Below are 18662 nucleotides of genomic sequence, written 5' to 3' on the forward strand. Positions count from 1 at the left end.
TCCCAGAGTCCACAGTCTCTCATGGTTCACTCCCACTTCTGTTTACCCCCCCTTCTTTATCCCTTTCTTCTCCTACCGATCTTCCTACTTCTTATGTTCCATAAATGAGTGAAACCATATGATAATGGTCTTTCTCTGCTTGACTTATTTCACTTAGCATAATCTCCTCCAGTCCCATCCATGTTGCTGCAAATGTTGTGTAACCATTCCTTCTGATGGCTGAGTAATATTCCATTGTATATATGGACCACATTTTCTTAATTCAGTCATCTGTTGGAACTTCTCAAACTCAACACATGTGAAACAAATAATCAAATCAGAAAATGGGCAGAAGATATGAACAGATGCTTTTCCAATGAAGACACACAAATGGCTAACAGACACATGAAAAAATGTTCAAAATCATTAGCCATGGGGGCACCTTTTCTAAGAGTGAGCATGAAGCAGGAGGAGAAAGCATTAGTGTTTTAAATTGAGACTCACCTATTGAGCAATCTGATAGCTGAGAGATCCAGGAGCCTCTACTCACCACTCTTATGGTTTTCCTGAACTTTAACCTCAGAAGAGACATTTTCCTCTCACCTAGCACCTAATGGTGGTACCATAGGATGAAGTACGTTCTTGACTCTACCCAGCCAAAAGGCAGAAGGTGCTGATTCTTTAGGGACTAGAAGTCTGATCAAGAGAAAGAAGTGGGTTCATAAGACTGTAGACTTTACTGACCTGAAATGACCTGTAATATCAAAACTGGGGACTCTCAAAAGGAAGAGGAAGCAAAGCAGTGGAGCATTAGTGTTTTGGAAAATATGCCAAGGTTATTATGATCCTCACCTTGAACTTTATATCCATGCATTAGTAAGTTATTCTTATTAATTTCCTAATTCACTGAAGAGACAAAAATGCCCCAGATAAGTAACATGACCTACAAAAGGTCATCTAGCTGAAAGTGATGCCAGAACCTGCCTGTATCCTCCAGTGCTGATACACCTACCACTGTCAGCCCACGTAAACTTTCACCATAAGAGTAAGTGATGTTAGGGTGATCCTCATCCAGCATTGAGAACCAGGGCTTGAGGCTTAAGAATAATCTTCCTTCACATGTGTGTTAATCTGCTAGGGTTATCATCACAAAATACCACAAATTAGGTGGCTTAAACAATAAAAAATTATTTTCTTATACTTCTGGAGGCGGAAGTCCAAGATCAAGGTGTCAGCAGAATTGTTTTCTCCTGACACCTCTCTCTTTAGCAGGCAGATTGTCACCATCTTTCCATGTCCTTACATGGCCTTTTCCTCTGTGCACAAACCTCCCTGGTGTCTCTTCTTGTTTTTATAAGGACACTAGTCCTTTTGGGTTAGCTCCCCACCCTATGACCTCATTTATCCTTAATTACCTCTCTAAAGGCCCTTCTCCAAATATAGTCACATTGGGAGTCAAGGCTTCAACAGATGAATTTTAGGGGGACACAATTCAGTTCATAACAATATGAAAACTGTGACAACTGGGCACAAGAATGTTCATCTGTACCTCACCCTGCATCCATGAAACTATATTTCAATCATCCTTCCTAACCACATGCTGCAAAGAACCTTTCTCTGCACCTCAAAAACCATTACTGTTGCTTTTACTAAGTCACATTCCTTCGACTCTTCTCCTCCAGCCCTGCAACACCTTGTGTCCTCAGTTCTTCTGCATGATCCTGGGACTGCCTGTCTTTTTCATATATGGGTTCTCTGCTCCATGGCAACCTTATTAGTTCTTAAGGGCAGGGACCAAATCTTCTGTTTCCTTTGGAGATGTAGAACAGACAGCAAATGTCTGGGCACACAGTGGGCACTTGTACTGAAACCACTTTGTACCCTATTTAGTGACATGACATGAAATGACAGTAAATGTCATTGCGCTCCAGAAATGTTGACTGAGTGACTGCTGAGGGACAGGAACAGGGTCACCTCATCCTCCTTTCTGCCCCCTATTTTAGTCTTTTCAAAACACCATGGAAAAGGTCTTGCTCTCTGCTTCTGTTAGACTGTTCTATTTTCTACCCTTACACTCTAGGCAGTGAGAAACTCAAATAAGAATAAAGGGCATTTATCTCACTCTGAGAAGCTGAGGTTTTTTCTGCCACTGCTCTGGGGCTCTCACTCTCCCTACCAAACAGCTCAATAGAAAGAAAATGAAATTAGAAATTGGGGGCAGGGGAAGGGAAGAAAGGAGGAAGAAAAGGAAGAGATGGAGGTGGAAGGGAAAGCAAGCCAACATTACAGTAGCCACTGCTGCCCTCCCTGCTGAGAACAGGAAGGGAGTTACATTTTGCAAAGCACCTGTAAATATAGCCTTTCTCTGGACAAAGACTCTAATGAGAACCGAAGGAGGAGTGAGCCCTCTTCCATTCTCATGATCATGTTAAAAGCACAACTTTATCATCTGGCTCATCAGCCCAAGAACGAGGGCAGCAAGTGCTTAGTGGTTTATTTTTATCCCTGATATCATCTCCCTGGTCCCAGAGGGAGCCCAGCCTGGCTTATTTAAGACCACACGATGTTGCTGTTAAACTCGTGTGTGCCTGAGGGACCTTTCCGATCTGTTGTACAGGAAGAGAGAACCTAAGCTGAACCCCTTGGCTCTCTTGCCCTTGTTTTCCAGCCAGCAGTTTAATAGTAGCAGTGAACCAGAGAAGCAGCTCAATGACACTCCAAGTGCAGTGAGCATATTGAGCAATTGCACCTGGCCCAGTGAGTTTACTTGTCACCAGCTAACAGTTCTGGAGTATGCACTGGACAGAAGACTGCATTAGGGATAGTGTGCCTTTTCCATAGAGATGACATGATCTATGCCTTCAGGAGTTCCACAGTCCTGGGACGAGATTAACTCAGTAATGTATTAGTTTTTTATTGCTGCCTAACAAATTACCATGAACTTTGTGGCTTAAAATAACACCCATTTATTAGTTTATAGTTCTGTAGGCCAAAAGTATGGCATGCTGTGACTGGAATCTCTATTTAGGGTCTTACAAGCCTGGAAATCAGTTGTCAGCTGAGCTGCATTCACATCTAGAAGCCTAAGACTCTTTTCCAAGCTCATGTGGTTGTGGCACAATTCAGCTCCTTGCAGTTATAGGACTAAGGTCTGGGGACCTCTTCTTGCTGACTATAGCCAAACACACGCTCTGCTTCCAGTGGCCACTTGCATTCTTTCGGACATGGTCCCCTCCATATTTTAATCTGCAATAGCATTTCACATACTTCTCATGCCTTGAATCTGACTTCCCCTTCTCTTTTCTGTCTTCTTTTTAAGCTCATGTCTTTAAGAGATTATGCCCACTGGGATAATCTCCTTCTCTAAAGGTCAGCTGTGCCATATAACATAATATAATCATAGCAGTGATCATCATATTAGGGAATGCAAACTGGTCAGGAAGGGGGGATGCATTTTTTAGAATTCTTCCTACCACCACAATAAAAAGACACTTGTATGTGTGTGTGTACCCACATACACTCTTTATCCCTCCTTCTTCCCCATTCACACGTTTGCAGAGCTGTGAGTCCACAAATCAATACACATCCAAGTGCTAGCAATACTCGGACTTTTCCCCAACCTCTCCTTTTCATGTCATGATTCTGGAAATAAAACAGAACCTACCGTTCCCATCATTTCAGATACCAGTGTAATCTTTGGGTTTCTACCACAAAAAGTGACTGAATTTACAGTTGTGGTAGAACAGCACTTTGAGAAAGAATTTTCCCTCATGGTTGGCCTGAAGAATGGAAACCATTTTTTGTTGGTTTTACAAAAGTGCTCAATAGTGTATAGCAGGGGTGCCTGGGTGGCGCAGTCGTTAAGCGTCTGCCTTCGGCTCAGGGCGTGATCCCGGCGTTCTGGGATCGAGCCCCACATCAGGCTCCTCCGCTGGGAGCCTGCTTCTTCCTCTCCCACTCCCCCTGCTTGTGTTCCCTCTCTCGCTGGCTGTCTCTCTCTGTCAAATAAATGAAATCTTTAAAAAAAATAGTGTATAGCAGTGAAGGGTAGCCATTTACATTTCATAATGGAACCCTGAATGTCTTTGAGTTGCTGATTTTTAAAATACTTCAATTTATCTGAATATTCATGATTGTTTTATCATTTAGAAACAAAATGGGTTTCTGACTGCTGTCACATCTGATAGCCGAAAATATAAATTGAAAGAGAAGTTAGTGCATGAATGAAGACACAAAAGCAGGATACATTTCAGTTAGTGGTACAGCTGGGAATCAGGTTGGGTAGAGGTTAATGTCGATGCATTGCTGTGATTTACAGAAGAAAAGAGATGTGCATTATTCTTTAGAACCCAATAAGAATGAAAACTAGATATGATTATATTTGAATGGTAGTATGCCAGCCATACAAATAATAAAAGCCCTTGAAACTTAAGATGTATGAAGATTCTAGCTTTTTTCTTTCTAAAAGCAACCAGGAAAAGATGAGTTAAAAAGGATGGTCCCCATGTATACCTCCACCATGTATCTGAGTTTGCTCCATACCTACCATATAGATATATGCCATTTATATTTACATGGATTCCTTTGAGCTTCCCAACTACCTTGTAAACAGAATGGTTATGCAGAAAAGGGGGAAGGAAAACCCCTCCCTCTCTCAATTTGCTCATTGAAAACAACCTTAGTCTGGCAACAGTTTAGAGTAAGAAAAGACAGTTTTGTTGTTAATGAGTTAATGTCCTACACTACCCCTGACTCAGACCTAAAAGTATGGTGTGGAGATGGGCTGGTCCTGGCTGCTAGAGCAGAAGTATGAAAGAGCTTAGAGATTTGTGGGGAAGTGTAGTGTCAGAGAGAGGGAAAGCTTGCATAACAATGAGAAAGGTCATTTTTCCTAGGTTGGATGCCAAAGAATTTGGAGTTTGGTTCTGGATCCTGGAATGCTACTGAGTCAGAATTTTGTATAAATAATGAGAGCACGTCTGACCTAGAAAGGAGAGATGAAGTTTATAAAGTTCAGTCAAAAAGGACTTTGCATTTTGGGGGCGTGAGGGAGCTGAGACAGAAATGTGGCATTATACTGGGGGTATAGAAGTATAAGGAGATTTAATGAACCAACAAAAACTATAAAAACATAATTTATATTTCAATCTATAATAATTGGAGAGAAGCACCATAAAAATTGAGGAAGGGACTGGGACTCTAGGAGCAAGGCTCTCAGAGAAGAAGAAACCCATAGAATGCAAGCGGGGAGAATTAGCTAGCAACAGCTACTACAAGGCTGCTTTTTGGAGGTTACCCTCACCACTCATTTATCGTTGGCAGATCTTATATAATTTTTTTTTCAGATAAGGAAGACAACTCAGAGAGGTTAAGAGACGCATCCAAAGTCATATAGTTAATTAGTAGCAGGAGCCAGGGCTAGATCCCTTGTCTCCTGGCCTTTTTGGCAGCTTTCATTTCTAGGCTCCTGACCTTGAGTATATCACTGTATGATGTTATTGAGTATGACAAGGATTGGAGAAACGGAAATTAGAAGATAGGGAAAGACACCTCTTCATGACATTTATCAAAAACAGTAAATAAGGATAATCAGTAACCAAAATCATTGGTGATTTATTGAGATGGTTAAGTAATGGATGCAATCTAAAGATTCTTAAATACGCACACACACACACACACACACACACACAATGGTAATAATGTGAAGTGATGGATGTGTTAATTAGCTTGATAGTGGTAATAATTTCATAATGTGTATATATATATATTAAATCATCACATTGTACACCTTAAAATGTTGTATTATCTAAACATATACCATATTTATTTGTCAATCAAATATCAATAAAACTGGAAACAATGATTCATAAAAACATGGATATTTGTTGGTATAGATGTATGAATTTTACAAAGAATTAATCTTGCTGAATTGATGAAGTAAATCTGTTGTACAGAACTGACAATCTTAGTAGAGGCTTTTGCAGGCTGAAGACAGATGTGTTCACTTCTGTTACTTCTTGGTGAACATGATATTGCAATCTAGCTGGAACTGCACATTTTAAATGACCAAGAGTGAATCTAATTTCTAAAAGCAAAAAATGTGGAATCAGAAGATTGTGAAAATATTAGCCATTCTGAGGGCTTGAGCAAGGGTCAGAAGGAAGAAAAACAAAGCACCAAAGGCTTGGCTACTATAGCTTGATCACATAATTATCTAAGTGTTAACCTACTTTCCTAAACTCCCTTGCAGTCAGGTTGGGGCCATGTAGCTAATTCTGACCAATGACTCTAAACAGAAGTTATACGTACCACTTCTAGGTCCAAGGGATTAAGAGCTAGTGTTTCCTCTTCATCTTTCTCTTCTCCTCTTATGATCTTGGAAGCTATATGTTGAGATGTTGATGTCACAAAATGGGTGGAACCTGAATCCTGGAGTCACTGCTTGGAGGAAAATCCCCACCAACTTGCATTAAACCTGGTGAAATAAACTTTTGCTGTGTTGAGATACTAGAATTTTTATTTGTCTTTTGAGGCAGTTGGTGTTTACTAGTCCTAATTCAATCCTGCCCTCATAAGAATATCCAAATCAGTCAGTCTTTTGCATGATTTCCATATTTCTCCCACACATATCACTAAATACAATTTTATTTGTATGAGAAGTATAAAAGCTTTTGGTCATTTCAAATTGTATTAATTCTATAGAAATTTGTTTTATACCACTTTGTTGGAAGGCACCTATTCCATAAAACTATGTAGCTAAAGCTTAGATATTTTCTAGGATTTCCATCAAGAATACTAAGTAATGGTACAAGGAATACATTCAGAAGGCAACCATAAATGTTCTAAAACTAGATTATAGTGATGGTTTCAGAACTCTATAAATGTAATAAGAATAGATGAATTGTATACTTAAAAGAGGTGAATTTTGTGATGTTTAAATTATACTTTAATAAGGCTGTTTAATAAAAGAGGTCAACTAAGTATAGGTATTTGCACAAACCTTTGCACATATTTTCACACCAATTATAATCATTCCAGAATTCACTTCAAAGAGTCCTAAGCACATGCCCATGAAATAAATATGAGCAAAATAATGTAGCCTTATAATCAGAAGAGCTAAGGATAATATTCAGAGGCCCAGGAAGAAGTCAGGCCAATAGCACCTGTGTAGTGAGTTTGGGGTTGGTTTCTCTTGACAGGTCTATAGCAGTTAAAGAGATGATGGGACATAAAACAGGCTAGTAATAGTCTTCAGAACATGGAACACTTGGAAACCCTAACAGAAGAAACATGGCTCACAGATTTCCAAACTTTCACCCACATTATAAGTAACAGACGCTAGAGAGTTGGTTCCTGCTGAGAAAGAGAATGATGACTAGAAGCAATTTTGAACAAGACCATCCCTAAAAAGGAGGGGCAAGTAACCCAAGGTTGCCTTTGGAATTTGTCCCTCTACTTCTCTTCCCAGACTTGTACTCAAGGCCCTCATGTTCCCCATCTTCCCGGGAATGGAGGAAAACAAGATATCACATAAAACTAATGATGAAAAACTATTGGCAGCATATTTCCAATGAAGTTTATAAGAAGCAGCTGGAATGGACAAGACATACACCAAAAGAATAATTCTATATGGCGAAATTTAATATGTAAATGGCAGGCTGGTGTAGAAGATATTATTTTAGTAAAGAAACCTTCCAAACCTTCCTCTTGAACTTATACCACACAAGCAACTGCCTATTTCATAGTAGGGGTGGTGGTGGTGGTAGTAGTAGTAGTAAAACAGCTAATATTTACTGAACATTTACTATGTGTCATGTCCTGTGCTAAGTGCTTAATGTATCATTTAATACTCTCAAACAACCTACAAGGTGGGTATTACTGTCCCCAGTCTATAGATCAGGAAACGAAGACATGGAGTGGTTAACAACTTGAGATTGTACCGCTAAGAAGACTTTCAACACTTTCAACAAGTGTTTGTTGAGTTCCTATTATGTGCTAGGCAATGTACTGGATGCTTGGATCACAGCAGTCAACAAGTTAAGAAAAGTTAGCTGCTTTTGTGGAATTTACATTTTATGGGAGGGAGAGGGAAACAATTAACAAACACATGCTATGAGGGAAAATGAAGCAGAATATAGGAAAATAAGGATTCCTTGTTCTTATCCTGAAAAATAACCACTCTCTTAAATTTAGTACTTATTATTCCTGTTTTTATCACATATATACACATATTATATATATACATAAACTTGGTGATATGTATATGTGTATATATGTAGACACATATGTATTTATATAATGTATATATATGTTCATATACATGTTTATATATATATGTTTTTATATATATATAACATTATACCTTTCAGTTTTTGCTGTATATCAAATCTAGTATCATACAACAACAAGCATGCTTCTCTTGCTCCCCTGATATGTGTACCAGCTGAGGCAACTTTTCTCCACGCATTTTCACTCTGAGGCTGATACTGAAGGGGTAGTCTCAGGGAACATGATGTGTTCTCACAAGATGGAGAGAGAGAGAGAGAGAGAGTAAACTCTCTGGTATCTCTTCTTATAAGGGCACTAATCCTATCATGAGGGTCCTACCCTTATTACCTCATCAAAACCTAATTACCTCCCAAAGGTCTATCTCCAAATACCGTCACATTGTCAGCTTCAGCTCCAGCATATGAATTTGGGGGGACAGGATTCAGTCTATAGCAATTCCTCTATTCTGTTCCATCAGTCTATTTGTTGATCCTTGTGTCAATATTATACTTATCAATCATTATAGCTTTGCATGAAGTCTTGATATCTGAATCCAAATATGAAAATCAGCAAGTAAAGTTACACTAAAAAAAAACATGGAATATTTATTGGAAGAGCATGGAATTTACAGATTCATTTAGAAAGAACTGACACACTGAGATATCAAATTTTTTTAATTCATGAAATGTATTTATCTCTCCTTTTAGTCTTTTTCTGTGCCCTTCAGTAATGTTTTGTAATTTCCTCTACATCTTTTGTTAGATTTAGTCTTAAGTACATCATATTTTTGGTTGCTGTTGTGGACTGAAATATTTTTCATTGACTTTTTCCTGACTTAAATTAGAATGTTTCTAAAATTCACTATGTGGTATGATTTTTGTTGAAGGCTTGATATCTGTTATCAGGTTAGGATATCCTCTTTTACTCCCAGTTTGCCAATACTTTTTTTATCATTAATGTTTTAGGATGGTACCAGTAAAGATAGGAGAAGTAAACAGATACAGAATGTTGTTTGTAGGTATAGTTGATAGAACTTGCACATGGATTGGAGGTAGGGACCAGGGGAAGAAAAGGAATCAACGATTACTTCCAAATTTTTGGCAGGAGCCATGGTTAGAGAAGGGATAAAGAAAACTAGTAATTTTCTTTTGCATAGGTTAGTTTTGAGCAACCTAATCATGTTTAAATCATTATCATATAGATAAGATCATCTGAAGAGATTCTGCATCTTGAGAGGAGCAATGTGCTCTAGAGTATTTCTACATTAAAAGGTAGAACCTCTAGAGGCAGGAGAGCCAGAAAAGGATGAGACGTGCCACCAAAGGAGATGGGGGCGGGTAACCAAATAAGTATGGTGCCACTTACTTACTAAGATGGGGATAATTATAAAGAGCAGGTTTGGGGAGGAAGATTTGGATCTTGGTTGCAGATATGTAGAATTTGTAAAGCCTATTAGACATCCAAGTAGATATGTGGAGTATGTAGTTGGACTTATGAGCCTGGAATTCATGGGAGAAATTTGGCCTAGAAGATACTAATTTGGGAGCTGTCAATATTTAAGTCAGTGGTTTTCAATCATGGATCCACATTAAAATCATATAGTGACTTATAAAATTTATGCATGTACAGGCCCTACCCTAGACTACTTAAATTAGAACCTCTGAAAGTGGGCCTGGGCAATAGCAGAGATTTAACTCTCCACCTGATTCCAGTTTGCAATCAGATCTGAGAACCACTGATATAGATCATTGCCTTTCAAACTTTAATGCACTTGGGAATCTAGCTAAAATGCAGATTATGATTCAGTGGGTCTGGGGTGGGGCCTGAGATTTTAAATTTCTAATGCACTCCTATGTTTTTGAACTATAGCTCACACTTTGAGTAGCAAGGATAGGGATATTTAAAGGCATGAGATTAAATGAACTCATCAAGGGAGTGGGTGTAGACAGAGAAAAGGTGCAAGGACAGTTATTGTTTTTCTGTCTCAATGGTTGGGAAATTGGTATAAGCACAGACCTGGCAGATTATCAAATGTAAACAGGATTAAGGTTTTGTGGGACAAATATATGACAGGGGCAAAAGAGTGGAACATTCATTCAAGAGGTGATTACATTGATGAACTATAGACTCTAGATTGGGTAAGTAAGATGGGATCAAAAAGTTGATAGAGTGGAGATATTAAGAGCATGAACTGAAAGGAAAGGAGGTGTTGGTCAGGAATGGGAGGCTTAAAATCAAGATTTTGGTGCTGGTGCATTTCTTGCTGATTTCAAGACTGGGAGAAGCAGAGATTAGGTAAAATAAAATATAACTGGAGGTAAGGAAGCCAAAGAACTTGGAGGCCAAGATGTTGGCACAGAAGTTCACATGAACGTTGAAATTTCCAAAAGGATGGCGGACAAGAAGGAAGCCATGGGCTGAAGTAGTCAATGAATGAAAGATGAGTAGAAAGCAGCAGATGATATCAACAATGAAAACGGGAAGGGATGGTCTAGCGGCCCCCAGAGATTGTGACTCAGTTAAACTGGGGTGGGACCTAGGCATAAAACTTTTTTCAAAGCTTCTCAGAGGACCCTAATGTGAACCAGAATTGCAAATCACTGTTAGAATAATCAGTCTGAAGTGAAAGGTATGGAGCCACTGAATGGTAAATGCCTACCATAGCTCCTGAGAATGTGAAGGCCAACAGCAAATAGGAGATGCTGTTTTAGAAAGTTTAATAAACAAAGAGAAGTTAAGTAACTTGCCCAAAGGAGACACAGCTTGGAAACGTTTGGGCTGGGATTCAAACCTCGATCTGCCTGACTCCAAAGCCTAGACAGTCTTCACTCTACCATGTTGTCTAGGGGTCAGTATTTTAGCTCAGAAGACACAAAGAGATGTCTTGGAAAGAAGTGCAAAACTGCAAAATTCCCCAAATGAGATTTTTTTTTTAAGATTTTATTTATTTGACAGAGAGAGAGAGAGAGAGATCGAGTGCAAGTAGGGGGAGCAGCAGGCAGAGGGAGAGAGAGAAGCAGACTCCCTTGCTGAGCAGGGAGCCGCATGCGGGGCTTGATCCCAGTCATGACCTGAGCCCAAGGCAGACATTTAACTGACTGAGCCACCCAGGTGCCCCCACCTGATGAGATTCTAATATGTCACAGTGGGAAGAGGCAACATGTGTCTGGAATGATTCCAATATTTACCTATCTATCCCCCTTTTATTCTCTTGAACTTTTTACCAGCTTTGTTTCCTTTCTGTAGTTGTCACCATCTCTCCAGTAAGTAAAGGCACTACATGAAAAGGAGCCAACATTGTGGGCTACCCTTATGGATGACAGCTGTCCTCAATGCCCCCTTTCCCAAGTACTGTTCTCTGGGGCCTCCTTTCTAGAGAGGGAGGAAGGAACAGGATACAGTGCTGCAGTCAAAACCAAGCATTTTGTCTCCCTTTACTTCTGCCTCCTGACACATCAGCAGCTCTGTATAATGAAAATCTAAATCATTTGTGTGCACACATAGCAACTGTTTATTTTGCTGTTAGCTTTGAGGACTCAGTGGGGCTTCAATGCATTCAGAGAAGAGATCAACCCTGGGAGAGCCTAATCTCATAAGTAGACAAAATGAAAATTGAAGCTGAAAATACATATCTCTACATCTGAAAAAGAGGCCAGTAATAAATATCTTAAGCTCAGGAAATGCTTTTAAACCAAGGACATGGAGTAGAGATGACTCCTTGAAAGGGTCCTGCTTCCTGTCTGCTAAGAAAGCTTTACTGGGCCTGGTAAGAGATTGTACATTCTAGAAGTAGCACACCTTTCCCCTCAAACCACCAAGTGGGATGCCTTCCATCTTTTACAAAAATGAATTCACTCTTTTCTTGAAACTCCCTTCCCCCCACCCCCACAAACAGGCTGCCTTGGGACCAAATATCATCCTGAAGTTTCTCCACATTAGTACTTCTACCAAAAGTGAAAGCCAGACTGAAGACAATGTCTTCAGTGTCATTTGAAGGGGCCAGACCCTCCCTCTTACTGCTCCTTGTTTGACAGTTTATAAAGCCTGTGCTTCTCAGCAGCTTCCTCATCCCCTCATCTTCCCAGGGTTCCCCCTTATCCAGCAAAACCCCCATATTTCCACCAATTCTTGCAGAAACCAGAAACCCCTTACCCAGAGGTCAGAGCCTTTCCATCTTCGTTCCTTTCCATCTTGACAAGGGAGGGTATCAGTGCCTGGAAGTCATGAGCAGCTGCAAGTGAATGAAGGCAGGTACTCCCCTGGGAGCAGGGATAATTAGAGACAACATTAAGGAAAGGACATCACCTAAGACACACATGAGTGACTTAACACTTGCTGTATACCAAGGGCCACCCCAGGTGTAGAAACTATAACCCTATAGACATGAAGGCATGTGAATTGGGCAGTTACTGCCAATCTGGCATTCTTTCCTGAAAGAATGTCCTGCTACATGGGCTCTTATGAACTACTCAGTGGATTATGAGTTTGTCCAAGTGAATAGCCTCCCTCCTGTCACCCCCCCCCCCAAGAAGATCTATGTGTTTCCAGGAGTCATAAAGCAACCATGGTTTGCCACTCCATCTGGGTACACAGGTGGAAAGCATGACAGCCAGGCAGGCATGGGACAAACCAGTGTCTAAGGTCCTCACTTGACTCATTTTGGCCCTCCACCTGAGCCATGGGCTCTCCTTCCTGTCTGTTCAACAGCAGCAAGAGGAGGCAGGCTTAGCTTTCAGTGTAAGCCCCTGAAGGCCTGGTTTCCTCACAGGAAAAAAAAAACCCTTTTAAATCCCATCTCCTTTCCCTGGAAAAGGAGAGGAAACATTCCAACTAACTAGTACCTTATACAAGGTGACAGTCATTTTAAATGGTTCTTTGGAATTAACTCCTTCCTGCTCAGTCTCCTCTTTATGCTGTAACTACTTTCCAGTGTGTTGGGGTGTCTGGGCCATGTAGGGCAGCAAAGCAAAGGCTTCCTGGAGAGCAACGTGTAAGGGAATGACAGTGTCAAGGGCCAAGTACACTCACTGAGCTGTTATTTTCCATTTACGCCTCACACCCCCCAAGGTTCATTCTCTGTCCTTCTTTGCCATGTTCTGTGCCAAAGCTGACCTCAATGGACTGTAGCAACAGGCTTCCTTACCAGCTGGTAAGAGAGTGAGATATATAGATCTTATGCCCCCATCTCCCTCCCAGCTGTGTTGTATTTAAGCAGAGCCCACATTGTGCTACCTAAAGCCATAGCTCTTACCAGGCAGCCCCCCTCTTGCACGTATAGCTCTTGTTGGGTTCCAATAACACAATTTCTTCCCCTTGCCCTTTCAGGCTTACAGGCGATAACAACTCCCCACTGTTCATGGTATCTGTATGTCTCACCAGCACTGGCAGTTTCCTTTAATCCTACACATACCACCATAAATGGTCCCTGCATTAAGCTCATCTCAGCTAAGTATACCTTACTGAGTGTGAGATCTGTTTCCTGCCAAGACCTTGGCTTAAAGACTTAATACCCCTTCCACAAATTCCATCCCACAGAATTCCAGGAGGTTCCCTATCCTGAGAAGAGAGATCACGTGATCTGTTTTTTCTAAAGAGAGTGGTTTGCCTCTTCTCAAATACTTGACATATTCTCCATTTCTTGCAGTTTCCTAAATTAAAGTTGCATTATTTTGTCTACATAATAAAAATAAGGCTTGAGCTGGTTCCATTTTTGTTTTACCTGTTCTTATTCGTCTTCTTAGTCATCTTTCTTATAATTGCAATCCCAACTAAACTGTTTTCCTTCCAATGAGGCATGTTCAACTTGCCTTACCTTAAACACTTAATTCAGTTCCATGAGGAAGATAATTCCTGACACGAATTCAATCATCAGTTCCTTACTATGTTATTCCTCTAATATTCCGCATCTTGGTAATAAGAACCACTCATCTCCCAGAGTGGTCATCCCCAAACTTTCACTCACCCTCACCTACACATATCCATTAGACTAAGTGCTGTGGCACTTAACCTAATTCCTAAATAGCTTCTTTCAAATTCATCCATCTGCTCAAGCCTCACAGTTACTACCTTAGCCAGGACTGGACACTTGGGTTACTGAAATATCTCTAGTTTCTCCTTATTCTCTTTCATTCTCCTTACTGTTGTCAAACTCATCTTTGAAAAAACACAAATATGTTCATGTCACTTCCTTTTCAGTGGTGCTTCTTTAGGATAAAATCCAAACTCTTTATCCTGGTGTAGAAAGCCTCATGGATTCTGGGTAGTATCTCCCTTTTCAGCTTCATTTTTTGCCACCTCCCTTTTTACAACTTTATTCATTGCTTTCATGATGATGCCATATTCTTTCATGTCTTCATGCCCCTGCTCCTTTTTCTAGTACACTCTTGCCTTTGTTGACTAATTGCACCTACTCAGCTCTCAGACTTATCTTAGGAACCATCCTTTCTATGAAGTTTTCTCGTGAATCCCTTCACCCCAAGTTGGTTTAGTAGCTTTTCTGTGTGATCCTTTAGCCCCCTTTTCTTCACTTACTAGCACTTAACACACTGGCAATTATTTATCTACATGTCTGTCAATGCCCACCACTCTCTCTTTTAAGGTAAGAAAGTGTTTCTTCTTCCATTTATCCACAGCAGTTAGCACAGAATGTGGCATATAGTAGGATACTCAAGAGATGTATGAATGAGTGACTAGACAAATGAATGAGCTCATGAATGAAGTATATGCTTGAATTCACTTACCTACATAAGTTCAATATCAGGAAACTGACCCTTCTTGAAATGGCATGTAACTACATCAAAAGCTAATGATGTATTGTATGGTGACTAACATATAATAATAATTTAAAAAAAGAAATGGCATGTAACTAATGAGGCCAGTTTTTGCCATTTCTCCTCTTCCAGGTAGGACTGTACCCAAACCACTCTGGAGTGAGTAAGAATAGAAACAGATGAGCTGGCCTTTTGAGTCACAGGCTCTCCCTAATCCCTGAAGCTATAGTTATGGAACAATAGAGCTGGACCGAATTAATTGGGGAGGGGGAGACAAATTCTGTCCCTGGGAGACACCAAGTTCTTCTACACCATCCATCACACTTGAACATAGATGGGATGGAGGCCAGCCCTAAAAATACATCAGCCCTAGGTGACACCAAAGCTGTGTTCTTTCATGTCTAATTCACCCCAGATGGAGGGGAAAGTATTTGATGAGCCGTCTTTGAAACGGGCAGAGAGACTTATATCATGCTAGGAATGACTATAGCAGCAAAAGGTCACTGTGAATTTCCTAGTCAATAAAAATGAACTGTAATAGAAATTTTAATAAGGAGCCAGCAGAAACATCCTTGTCATCATCGTTGTGAATTCATATTTATTGAATGTATAACAAACGCCCGTCTCTGCTCAGAACATCGGATGAACACCATTTCTGTATCTATAAGGGACTAGGGAATATTTGCTACTATTTTGATGCCACTCACCCAGCCAGAACACAAAATGAACTCTTATGAATATTCTAAAGCATAATGAGGAAGGGGTCTTAGACTATATGCAGTCACCCTTGATTAGTATTTTTCCCATTGGGAGTCACCCTCCCCACAAGCTTCTGCACAACTGGAAAGGAAGAAAAGCAGGAGAAAATAGGAAGAGTCAAGGTATAGTCCTAAGAAAGTCACAAAAATTTGAGCAGTGGCACTCCATAGATGTTTGGAAATGGCAATAAATACTAGGGGGAGGGCCATATGCATGGAGTGGTAGGAACCAGCCCTGTTCATCTCCTGGTCTTCCCTGCACATGTGTTCTTACACAACCTTTAAGTGATAGACAGGAACTGTAGGACTCCGAAGATCTGCTTGGTTGTGAAGTTACTTTTCAGGTGAGATCTTCTTATTTTGCACAAAGGAACACTTTGGGACTTCAGGGCTAGTGGGTACTCACCAGCTAGGTAAACATGTGAGAGAATCATTGTTCTTGATGAATTTTGTAAATAGCCACTGACCCACTGGCTTAAGGGAAAGGGAAAATGAATGATTGGTGACTTAAAAAGCATGCAAACATGAGGCTACACTAATAGCAGGTGGGTAGCAAGTGGCCTAGTCTTAGTTCCTCCTTTCAAGGCCCTTTTCCCTTCTCTTTCCCACCCTTTCCAATCTTCTGCCAGAACTCAAGGTTTGAGGCAGTGGTCAAGCTCCATGGCGTAAGAATTGGTGTTCCTCATGATGCTTTCCGCCAGCATGATAGGCTTGGGGTTTCTTCCAGCAAAGCAAGAGAGCCAGGTGCAGATCAACATGGCTGCAGCTGCTCCACCTCCAGCACAGTAATAGGCCCAGCCAAGCCGACAGGTACCTGTAGATATAGGGACAGAGACATGAGTCTTGGGTTGTCTTCTCATATATTCTCCTTGGAGTGTTAGGGTTAATGTGAGAATACGAAACAATGAGTGCAACTGGGCTTCCTGTTTCCTCCTTTCCTCTTTTGCTGATGGCTGGTATTTGCTTTAGCAAGAAGTTATAGAATTTTATTCTGTTACAGTAGGAACCTGGGGGTGGTGTGGGTGGTAGCGGTGGTGGTGCCATTAATGAAACTGATGACAAGAACAACTTGATCAAGTGTCAAGAACTATGCTAAACTCCTTAGACATACATCTCATTGATGATTACAGTAACTATATGAGATATGCACTCTTATTAGCCCCATTTTATGTAAGATGAGGTAACTGAGGCACAGGTTAAGTTAATTGTGAAAAATCACACAGCTAGACAGCAATAGAGTCAGGATAGAAACCCTGGCTAATCTTAACTCTAAAGCTCTACCTTTCTTCACCACACAGATGTACTGCAGTGCATGGACTATTTCCAAAGAACCGTATTTTGCATCATCAGGAGATTTGACAGGCACAAAACAAATAAAAATCCCTTGCCTCTTGCTACATGCCTTTATCTTAACCTACCCTTTCAGTATCCAGGGAAGAAATATGCATTGGAATCAAGGCTAAGCTTGTAAGGCAGTAGTTTAAATTTTAAGGGTAATAGGAAAGGTCACCTGCTCAAAAACATCCACTCCACCACCTGCCTTTCTATCAGAGGTAGATTCTGTCCTTTGTAGTATTTATGTTTTCTCGGAGAATTTTCCCTCAGAAAATGTCAATGCCCAAAGAAAGGAGAGCTATTAATTTATAAGGGAGCAGAGTAACAACTAATTGTTCAAATCAAGTGCCTAAGCAAACAAGACCCCAGAAATTGGAGTAGATGCCAGTGATAGAAAATTGTAGAGGGGCCCCAAGAAAAGAGGTAGGCAGTGACCTTCACCTACCTCACAGTCTTGCAGAAAGCTAGTCCTGACTATAGTCAGTCAGTTGGAGATCCCAAGACTGGTCCTCTTGACAATTTACTTTTTAATAACCAGTTGTTTCAGTTCACATGGTGCTCGGTGAACCTTAATTTTCCTTCTTTTAATTGACTATTTGGCATGTCATATAAAGAGTATAAGATGGCCCCAGGTTAGGCTGCTTTGCTCCTCCATTCAGGCCAACCTAATTTATCCCAAATTTCTCACCTCAGAAATAGTGTTTCTACCACCACCAAATTATTATTCATATTGTCTCTCCTGCCAGAAACAGCTTCTTTCCTCTTATTCACCAACTCATATCTTCCTCAGAACACTATCCAGGACTTCCAGGAAGCTTTTCCAGATTAACCCTAGTGGGCTCAAGTCACCTCAACCAAGTAGCCCTCCAGGAGTTTGTTTATACATCCCTTACATGGGTGTACCTGTTGGACAAAATGTTGGGAGGAAAATTTGCATATCAAATATTTTTCATCTGCCCTGTACCCCCTTCCAGACTGTTGGCTCAACAGTGCAGATGTATTTGTTTCTTTCTTGATAATACTTCCCATGGTCTATAAACAGTGGATGCTCACTATGCATGTTTTAGCCTAACAATACTCCAAATACGGGTACACTTGTATTTTTAATCCTCAACATACAAATCTATGTCTTTGATTTTTATTAAAGTTACAAAACCAGCAGTAGTATTATTCTATTTGTTTCTGGAATGTGCTACAATCCTTCCCACCATAAGGCCTATGCATATTCTGTTGCCTAAAATGCTTACTGCATACACACATGTACACAAATACTTCCTACTACTCTCTTTGCCTAGTCAATGTTCAGTCATTCTTCAAAGCTCAGCCCAATCATTAATTCCTTAGCAAAGCCTTCCCTGACCTCCTTAAGTCAAATTCCTTCCTCAAAGGCCCTTATTAGTACTGTGTATATTTCCTTCTGTACTTGAATGAATGAGTGAATCCCTTATCGCCTGCCATGACAAATGTCAAACTTTAGTTCTTCAGCAGAGATAGTACTTTACCAATAGATGGATGCAGTCATATAACTCCTTGCAATCCCATGGCCCCACAC

General features: G+C 40.4%; 1 protein-coding gene across 1 annotated transcript in view; it reads right to left on the bottom strand.

The window, feature by feature from the left end:
• Positions 1–15593: 15593 nt before the first annotated feature.
• LHFPL1 (LHFPL tetraspan subfamily member 1) overlaps positions 15594–18662 on the bottom strand; it is a 46521-nt gene continuing 43452 nt past the window's right edge. Inside the window, exon 4 of the mRNA XM_026478849.4 lies at positions 15594–16589. Coding sequence (XP_026334634.1) covers positions 16408–16589 — 182 coding nt within the window. The 3' untranslated portion in view covers positions 15594–16407. The remainder of the gene's footprint in view (positions 16590–18662) is intronic.

The sequence above is a fragment of the Ursus arctos genome, chromosome X (assembly GCF_023065955.2).
Source record: "Ursus arctos isolate Adak ecotype North America chromosome X, UrsArc2.0, whole genome shotgun sequence".
Taxonomy (NCBI): domain Eukaryota; kingdom Metazoa; phylum Chordata; class Mammalia; order Carnivora; family Ursidae; genus Ursus; species Ursus arctos.